The sequence below is a fragment of the Pundamilia nyererei genome, unplaced genomic scaffold (genome assembly GCF_000239375.1).
Source record: "Pundamilia nyererei isolate P.nyererei 1_Seehausen unplaced genomic scaffold, PunNye1.0 scaffold00064, whole genome shotgun sequence".
Lineage (NCBI taxonomy): Eukaryota > Metazoa > Chordata > Actinopteri > Cichliformes > Cichlidae > Pundamilia > Pundamilia nyererei.
The window spans coordinates 397,445-407,449 of record NW_005187465.1 but is presented as its reverse complement, the minus strand read 5'-3'; the positions used below and the strand labels follow the sequence as shown (position 1 = coordinate 407,449).

At 44.3% G+C, this 10,005-nt stretch overlaps 1 protein-coding gene across 2 annotated transcripts in view; it reads right to left on the bottom strand.

The window, feature by feature from the left end:
• Window positions 1-6,001: 6,001 nt before the first annotated feature.
• The window catches only part of LOC102212917 (SH2 domain-containing protein 4A), a 15,692-nt gene continuing 11,688 nt past the window's right edge, over window positions 6,002-10,005 (bottom strand). For both annotated transcript variants that reach the window (XM_005735394.2, XM_005735395.2), the window contains exon 8: window positions 6,002-7,236. In XM_005735394.2, the coding sequence (XP_005735451.1) occupies window positions 7,013-7,236 (224 nt within the window). In that variant the 3' untranslated portion in view covers window positions 6,002-7,012. The remainder of the gene's footprint in view (window positions 7,237-10,005) is intronic.

Sequence of the window (10,005 nt, the reverse complement as noted above, 5' to 3'; positions counted from 1 at the left end):
TTCTCCTGTGTATTCGAATATGGCAGGCAACAGCCTCCACACATGGCAAAACACCAGCCCGAGAGCCATTTCCTAGCAACGTAGGTCTTCTGCCCCAGGAGGAATCTGGAGGCCTCTGCTGTAGTTGTACCATGCATTTCCTGGAGGGCAATCGGCTTTTCCCTCATCTCTTCACTGACTCCCTCACTCCTGGCCTATGTCTTTGTGTTTCTCTTGTGAATATTCTTCATTCTAACAATTTTTTTTGATAGTTTCTCATAAATAGCTTTGGAAAAGGGAAATATTAACAAAAAGCAAAGCTAAGAACATAACTAATACAAAGCCCAGGCTTTTCTGACCTAAAATCTCTTATTTTTGATCACAGGTGGCTGTTCTTGTCAACATTGCCTCACTTTTTAATTGTTTTTTAACCTGTACCTATACGTTACTTTTGACTAGCACTTAATTAAATCCATTTCAGGTCGAAGGTAAGTAAGAACCTGGGGACAGCATCGACCTCAGAACCAGTGGGCTTTATTTGAAGTCTGTACCAAAAAACACAAACACTAGAGTAGAGCTCAGAACAGCAACCGTAAACGTCCCCCTGTGGCCTGTATACATGGCAAAGGTGTACACTGCATAGGAATATTATATCACAAACTATTTATTAAATTGGGTAAAGATGACATTTAAAATAAATCTTGACAAAATAAATAATCTTGCAATACCTTAGCCAATTACCAGAGATTACTCAGATTTAATGTATAAAACAGTGTTATGTATCCTGCCAAAAGTGAAGTTTCCCATGACCTTGCATGACCTTTTATATTCTGCTCTAAGAAGCAAACCGAAAAAACAGAACAAACTCCGCTGAGCTTTGGTGTGACAGAAGGTACTCAGTGAAAACAGCCTCTGCATGCAACTGCTAACATGCGTGTACTTTTCCTCTCCGTGCTAGTCTCCTTCTTCCCAGCTCCATCACCACAAACCACCGTTCCCACAGTATTCCCATGACTCTCTGCTGCTCCCTCTCTCTTCCCGCAAAGGGCCCAGACTTCACCAAAAGGCAGGAGGACTGCGTTGGCGAGCAGCAAGCTGCTCTAGCCCACCTTCCTCACATCTGAGAACCTCTGTGAAATCCTAATCCCCAGAGCAGGGTGAAGCGCAGGCCCAGCTTGCCTGACCTCTCTGGTTGCCATGGATACAGTGCACTATAAATAAAACAGAGGGGGCTTTTTTTTCAAGCAGTTTGGCAGGGCTGTGTGGCCTGCTCACTGGTGGGGCTTATTTTCTCTCTCCCTCCCTCGTTCTGTCTCTCTTCTCTCTCATTCTACTCCCCCCTTTCACTTACTCTCTCAATCACCGAGCGCCTGTCCTTTCTCTCTGTCTTGCGCTTCCTCCCTCTCTGTGTCTCTGCGGCTCATTCAGCACTTTCATACCTGTATTCAATGAATCCTTTGCAAAACACTTCAGCACTTTGAACGCGTCATTGTTCAAAGTAAAAGCGCAGGCAGGCTACTCATTTGGCTGGTAGCTGTTTACATCTGGCAAGTAAACACATGCACAGACCAAGTTGGCAAAAGGAAGACCTATTTTCTTCGTGGTGGCAGAGAGGCAACAAGAGACAAGGGAGGCTGAGTGTGCTCCGCACCGATTCAGGACTGCGCTGCAGATTTTTGTCTGGCAAGGCGAATCTCGGGAGGCTGGAAAATAATTTGGTCATGGCTGTGGGAGGCTGTTGGGAGTGGGAGGCATGCGGGTGATGTGGGGGAGAAGGTTTGAGGGGTGACTGGTTGGTGGGAGGAGGAGGGGGTAGGGTTTTGACCGTCTCGCTGTGGTGAAAACATGCTTGACACTTCATTCCTTTCCAGTTAATGTGGAGCGTACTGCAGGATGTTAACCCTCTGCCTGCCTTTTGGTACTTGGTCTCCACTGTTGCACAATACCCGGTCCTCCCCAACACTTCCTGCTTTACAGCAGCCCAGGGCTTGAACATTCCTATGAAAGAAAGTGCTGCGTACCTCGGGAAGGACGGTTACAGTGTCTACATTAGCCGAAAACGTGGTACTGAGAGACAACACAGACCTGCTGTACTGCATTGAAGTAGCTGTCACGGCTATTTGAAAATTTGACCACTTACACGCCAGATACTCTTAGGGAGAATTTTAAAGAGCAAGCCGCATTTCTTGGACCATCTGCTTCATGTGAATTACACAAAAAGACAAGACCAGGAAACATCCACAATGTTGCCTGGGAGACAGAGGTCACATGAGACTATGACTCACCGAAACCCAGAACTACCTAGAAACCAATGACCCTTGCATCATGGTGGTCTTTACAGTTTGGCAACATGCAGAAGGTTTAGTGTCGTGTCAGTGCATGAATAACATGTGAGACGCTGCCCCTTGGCCACCGACAAATATACAGTTCAACTTTCAGAATCAGATACCTCAACAGGAATCTACTTCACTGCCACTCACTATTCTTCACACACACACATGCATGCATATACACTGCATTGTGTGGTTAGCAACCTGTATCCCTGCCATGGTTCTAAAGCTGGTGTGTGAGTTTGTGTGTGTGTGTGTGTGTGTTCGTGCAGACCTGGAGAGTAGGGAGTTAATGCAGGCAGGGCTGTGGCAGTCCTCCTGCCCCTCAGCCAGATTAATCATGCAGGAGAGACACAGCAGGCCCCCGTTCATTCTGCCTGGGGGTGAAGCTGTGCCCGCATGCTCTCCATATCACATGGCCCTGGCCCCCCTCTCTTCTCTCACTCTCTCTCTCTCTCACTACTAGGGTTGCTGTGGATGGGGCTGGTGCTGGAGGAGAGGGGGAGTTATTGGTGGTGTGGTGGAACGCCACAGCACGCAGTATAGCTTTCTTTCTTTCCTCCACATTGTTCGTTTTTTCCCCTCTCTTTCCTCTCCTCTCTTCACTTCCCCTTGTGTGAGCGCGAAACGAGTGAGGCAGAGAAAAAAAAAAGAGAAAAGAGAGAGAGAAACAGGCGTCCATCTCTCCTGCAAGGAGACAACAACAGCTTCTTTTTTATCTCCCATCGGAGGGCCCTGACGACAGCAGTGGCCGCGCTCGGTGGATGAAGAGAAAAGTGTGTGTGCGCGTGTGTGTGCGGGGCCAAGGGGGGTGGGGGGCATACCAAGGGACTCGCCACAGATATCTCCTGGAAACTGCTCGACGATGTCTCTGCGCATCAGAGAACAGCCACAGCCATTGTTAGGCTCATTGAGGGACGGAGATCTATAGGCGGCATTGCACAGTTGCGTGCTTCAGCACTTTCACTGTGTTGCACAAGTACCTAGAGCGTGAACAATAGAACCTACTATGCATGCTACATGACGTGTTGTGCTGTAAATCCTAAAAGACGACCTCGGTGATGAGACCTGACTGAGGAGTACATTTGGATGTGGACTCGCAGGTCGTTTGTCAAGTTATAAAGCACTTTCCTGCAGGAGAGAACACTGTTGCCCTCTGTGTGGGCCTACGCAGATACAAGATCCACACCAGTCTAGACAGCAGTGTTTTGTTTGCAATGACTTTGCAGTGCCAGATGGGAATATTAGAGTAGCTCATCATATCATATGAAAATTATCTTACAGTCATAATCAGGAGAAAAAAAATTGTTTGGTTCAAAAGACATCAGGTGAGAACAGATGCATAAGCAAAGGCCTAAGGCTATATTTTATCTGGTTTCACAAAATAGTCACATTCTAATAAACATTAGCCCTTATCTGAATAAATGAGATGAGAGCCACAACTTAAATTTCAGTAGTCATCAGGCAGAATGATCATCCGAAGGAAAAATGCGTTTCAGAAGTTTCCTTATTTTGCCCCATAATAAGGATTAAAAGGCGATTTTGTCTTACTACGTATCTGCAAAGAAAAATGAGAAGGAAACTTAGCTACTTCTTCACTACAGAAACAAGCAGATATGCTTGCCACTGCTTAGCTGAAACTGTCATTAACCTCTGCTGTGTGCATGTGTCAGCGCAACAACACAGGGGGCTTGCATGTTTATTGGTTCAGCTGTTGCATGCTTTTTGAGGGGTGGGCCATCTTTGCTGTCGCAGAGTTTTCCAAAAGATTTCCATTCAGGAGTTCATGCTCATCTCCTAAAATATCCCAGACGGATGCAAAAATCATTCTACAAACACAATGACATGAAATGCATTTGCCAATGGGTGACCAAGACAAGGTCAATCAAATATTTTTTAAATATATATAAAGAATATTTTTTTACTTTAATATTGTCACTTTTTCATACTATCTTAATTACCTATGCTTATCTAACGAAATCATTCTCTACACCAACATTTTCTTATCTTCTGTCGATTACTGTATTGCTGTTCTTAGATTAAGTGATTAAAAGACCAAGTAGTGTTTACGGCAGAGTGAATGCAGTCTTCCTACATTATCCATTTTTGTAACGGTTTTAAATTCAAGTTAATAAAACCCACAGCATACACACACACCTACTATCTGAAGTCATCACAATCATTAAGGCAGAAGCTGGTCTCTCCAAGGTGTTCATGGATCTGAGGCACATCTGGTTCCAGGTGAAAAACTCTGACGTATTCAGTGTAATTAATACAATAGCTTGTAATGAAACTTGTTAAAATGGTGCCAGTGTGTGCTTGTGTTTGAAAGGAGTCTCGATCAATCAGCAGCGTCATGACACTCTTACACTGTGTCTTTTGTAGAGTATAGAGCTAGCGCTGAGTCATGGGCTCTGCTTTGTAGACCTGTGCATGCATGTTGCTGCCTATCCAGACATTACAAAAACATCAATTCTGTCACCCCAAACTTGCGTGCCATTTTACTTCCATCTCATGTGCTCCTGTGACTCCTGCCTTAAAATCCAGTACCAGACTTTTTTCTGCTGGACAAAACACAGACAAAGACCACTTCCTGTCTAAATGTTGTTAATTATGGCACTGTAGGGCATCAGAGGGCCATTTGCAACTCACCATTAATAAGTGAGTGGTGCATTAACTTAAAAGGTGCTGGAGTGTTGCTGTTACTCACCCCCAGTTGGCTGATTTGTTACAGGGGATGTTCTTTAAACAGATTAGCCAGGTGCCAAACATTAGCCAAGGCAACTGCAATCTGCAATGGAAATCGCAGGTACAAATGTGAAAATATGCCTCAATTTTTGCAAAGATTTGAATTTCATCTGCAGGCTTGGAGAGCATTACTGGAAATTAAGCAAGAAATGTCTGAGCACAGCGATACCAAGCGTGTGGGTGTATCTGTTGTGCTGCTGAAATTAAAATTTTACACTGACCCTGGTGAAGCATGCAAGTATATTTGCTGAGGCTGGACATCTAAAAGAGGCAGATATTCTCAGTTCACCAGCTGCAACCTACATGTTACAGAATTTTCTTTTTTTTAAAACAGGTTTTTTTTTTTTAAACAGGTTTTTTTCCCCCCTTTTCTTTCTTTCTTTTTTTTTTTTTTTTTTTTTACAGTAAATAATCAAATTATTTCAAATGTTTGCCCTCTGAACGCCACATAAAACATTTTTTTTTACATTTCTTTTTTATTAGGATTACAGTGATGAAAGTTAGCTAAACTATAAATTCTATGAACAGAATTATCCGGTATTTCAGAATTGGTAGGAAAGGGACAAGATTATTTGCTTCTTGAGCTGACTGGTTACCTGTTGTAGCTAGTTTCTAGTTCAAGTTCAACTGACCAATCACATTGGAGCAGATCTAAAAAGAAAAGCTTACATCAAAAAGAGACTGAACAAACAAACTTTCATTAAAAGTGGTTGTTTTTTTTGTTTTTTTTATCTTTGCAAACAGTGACTAATGGACAACATTCTTGGCTTGAATATCTGGTGGCTACATCAGAACCCCGAAAAATTGGCTGTTGCTCTCAGAGGCTAAGTCAGCAAATTAGCTGAAGGATTGCCAGACAGAATAAACAGAGACAGAGTGAGAGGGTTTTTTTAAGAGAGTAAGCACACACACACACACACACACAAACTTTAAAAGACTCGGGTATACAAGTTATGCAGTTTTATTGTTTCATTGACTGTACCACAAAACCTTGACATCAAAAAAAGAGAAAAAAAAATGTCCCTCATTTTATAAGTGAACATTGCTGTAATGTTAAATATCCCATCACAAAATCGCACTCCTCATATAGAAAAATTTAAAAAACAAACCAAAAAAACAATAAGCAAAAAGTACAGTCACACAGCTCAAAAACATGAAACGCTGGATTATTTGGCAGCAACTGTCTAACTTGCCAGGATTTGATCCACTGGGAGTGACAGATGAGTGCATTTGGCACTGTCATTGGTCCACAACAGGTCGCAGTGAGCCTCCTGCCAGGTGGCAGAGGGAGACATACATTGCATTATGACAAATAAACAACTCTACACTATTCCCAGGGAGGAGACAGCAAGATAAAGGAGGCCTCTACTGTGCCTTCTTTCACACCCTCATGCCCCCCCATGCCCATTCTTTTGTTCAAGAAGACAGAAATAAGGAGGAAAAACAGAACCAGGCATGTGTGCACACCAGCGAATGTAAACTGTCTTATAAGCAATCAAAAGAAAAGGCAACGTGTCAGTAAATATCGTGTGTGCGGACTTTGTGAATTAGGGTAAAAACTGTGTTTTAGAAAAATAGCACATTTTTTCATGCTTGTATGAAGTGAAAAGCATCAGTAACAAGTAAATTCATTTGAAAATATGTGCGCCATCATTTTCCTGGCAAAAATGTTTAAAAACTTTCAAATGCAATCCACTTCTTTGGAATTCTTTTGACTTAAAGAGTGTTTACAGTACTGCAGCATCAAAAATAATAATAACAATAAAAGAAAACCATTACATTCAAGCATTTCCATCACTGTGCATTCAGAGTGACAGCAACAATACAAACATTACCACTTCTAAACCACCTTTGGAGTCCATCCCATTAAGCCTCTGAATGAGGCATCACAGTAGGTGATCTGAATCACAGGGATGCATGAAGCTTGGGTGGGTGCCTGTTCACCAGTGTACGGATTACCTGACAGTAGGTGTGCTCGTTTGACGCAAGTGGCTAGGTTTTGTGGGAAGGGGTGGCTTAATCCCACGGGAAGGGGTCTGTGCAGGGTTTGTAGCGCGATCGACACTGAAGGTTTTCATCAACTGAGCCACGCGGCCACGCCCTGCGCAGACTGGTGCACTCCCTGACGTCCAAGGCTCCTCTGAGCTAGCCTTTTGAAGCTTTTCTGATTCGCGGATATCTGGAAGAAAAAGAAAACAACACACAACAGTTTACGTTTTGCCTTTAAAACCACAGCAACACGATCTCTTTAGTTCCCTAATGCTTACAAAGCTTTGTTAAAGGAGAGATGATGCAACATGGTGGTAAACATGCCACATGTTCCAGGTATCAAGTTTAGAATGGAAAAAAAAAAAAGATATATATATATATATGGATGTTTGTGTGCGTCTTCACAGTTTTCAATTAGATATAGGAGCTTAAATGCTTTGCAAATCACTTATTTAGGATTTTATGTTCAGTAGCTGTTGGGCAAGCAGGAATCAACCACTACCCTTCCCGCAATGCCATGTTAGCTTGCTCTTCACCCTTTTCTGCCTTTTTTTCTCCCTTTCATTCGCTTTCTTTTATCCCGCTACGGCTGAGCAGAGGTCATCCTCAGTGGAAGTGTAGTAGGGACACAGCTGGGTGTAGTTTGTGCTTTTGTGTGCGTGCGTGTGTGTTGCCGAGGTACTGTGTTTGGAAGAGGGTGTAATTGAGGGAGGAATGGAGGGAACAGGAGTAACGAACGAAGGGGAGGGAGGGCCGCAGGGACGGGAATGGAGAGCAGACAGACGCTGCTCAGACACCAGAAGGCTTGAGGAGCCACATATTTTTAGCGTCATCCCCGGGGGACAGAGATATGTGAGAGCACCCGTGTGCGTGACTACAGACACACACACACACACACACACACAAACGTGCGCACACGCAGAAAATAGAGTGAAAACACACACAGGCGTGTACAGAGTTTCTAACAGCTGAATTTCAAAAGACATGCACATTCTCACGTTACGTTCGGGTCCGTGCATGCTCTCGCACACATAAACACGGATTCAGACCCCCCCACCCACTGCACATGGATTCAGTCACGCATGCAGCCAACGCTGACTAACGCCACGGCATCGTGTGCACACACGCACAGTCACACACAAAGAGGTGAGGTACAGCCAAAACCACATGGGCACTCCTGAGGCCGGGAAACCTTTAAAGCTCTTGATGTCTTGCAGGCATGAAAGGGAGAGACCTAAAGTAGCCTTTAAGGTTGTGTTATTGTTTATTGCTGTTTACTCTGCTTTCGCTCCTCTTTCTCATTCTCTCGTGCACCTCTCCCCGTGGCTCCAACACCTCCCCTCTACCTTCCTTTTGCCCTGCCTTCCTCTGCCCCCTGACCCATAGTTCCTGTGTTAATGTCCTCTCGCTGCGTTTCGTGGGCTTGCCTCTGATTGTCTCGTTGTGTTGTGTGGTCACCACGGAAACCTTGGATAGGCTCCAGCAATTGAGGCTGACACACATTCAGGCACGCACCGAACACACACAGATGCACACAGACACAGACGCGGGCATGCACACACACTCATGGCCAGAGAGTTTTTTGAGCTCAGAGCCTTCCTGCAGGTCTGGAGTGGAATGCTTAATAGAGACAGAGAGATAGAAAGAGCAGGAGAGGGAGGATTGGTGTATGGGCAGGGACTAAATGAAACTCTCCTCAGCAGCTGCACCCCGAGCTCTGTCCGTCCGCCGAAACAAGTCATTAAAGCTACCTGCGAAAACACCTATTTAAATTAAAGAGAACCTCTGCAACGAATTGCTTGTTGAGATTGATTAATCTCCCAATCGAGCATTCAAGATGCCACCCATCACGTCCCGGGGCAGCTCGTAAATGTACAGAGAGGACAAAGAAGAGGGGCGGGAAGAAGTGTCAATGATCAGGCTAGCACAAAAATTAAAGACTAATCTATCTCTTTAAAGACGTCCACATGTCTCGCAGAGAAAGAGGAGGGGTGCGTGGGTGGAGGACTTGGGTGGGAGGTGGGGGGCAGAAGTGGGGCAGAGGGCAGAATTCCCCAGCAGCACGTCTGTGGACTGAAGCGTGGGGAGGAGGAGAGGTGTAGGTGCGCTTGTTGTGTGTGTGTGTGGCGTGTGTGTAAGCGTTGGGGCAAGCTCCTGCATGGGGGCTGGGGCCCCTGTCACTTATCAGCTCTGGCTGAGCGTCGCCCAGGGCTAGAGTCGGAAAGCAGCGCTGGAATGTGTGTCCTTCCCTCTGAAGGTGAAGCCAGAGGAGAGCGGACGGAGACACAGGGAAGAGTTATAAACACAAAAACACGCGTGCATGTATTAGCTGCAGAAGACTTTGATGTTCTTGAAACCATCCTCAAATCATATGGACTGTCTCAACATATATAGGTTTATTTCTTGCACCGGCTCTGCCATCCTACCTTCATTATCTGGAGTGTTAACAGTTTCTATAACTTTAACTAAGAAATAAAAATCTCAAGATTCAGGATTTATTTTTGCTGCCAAAAGAGGAGAAAACCCACGCGATCACAGGGTGAAGCTCCGCACAGAAGGACAGGTCCAAACCCAGGAACCTCTTTCTGTGAGGCAACACAGGTTTCACTTTTTGTGCAGAGTCCCAGTTAACAGTAAGACTCATTTTCAGATTTACAGGCTTTCAGTGTTTACGTTTTCAAGCATGAACTGATTTTGTTTTTCTCCACGCAGATGTTACACCTGTTTGTTTCCAAAAAAATCTGTTTCCTGCCAAAAGAAACTGAAGAGAAAACTGGTGAGAAATATGGATTTTTCTCACCAACATTAATTACCAGATTATTTGTTATAAATACATCAACACTGTGAAAAATACCAGGGTTTAATTGCCATTTTATTTGTTCACTCACAATTTCTGCCAAGAAGGTTTTGTGGTTGGTTTGGTTTCATTGTTTCTCTGTTTATTAGCAGGATTACTCAA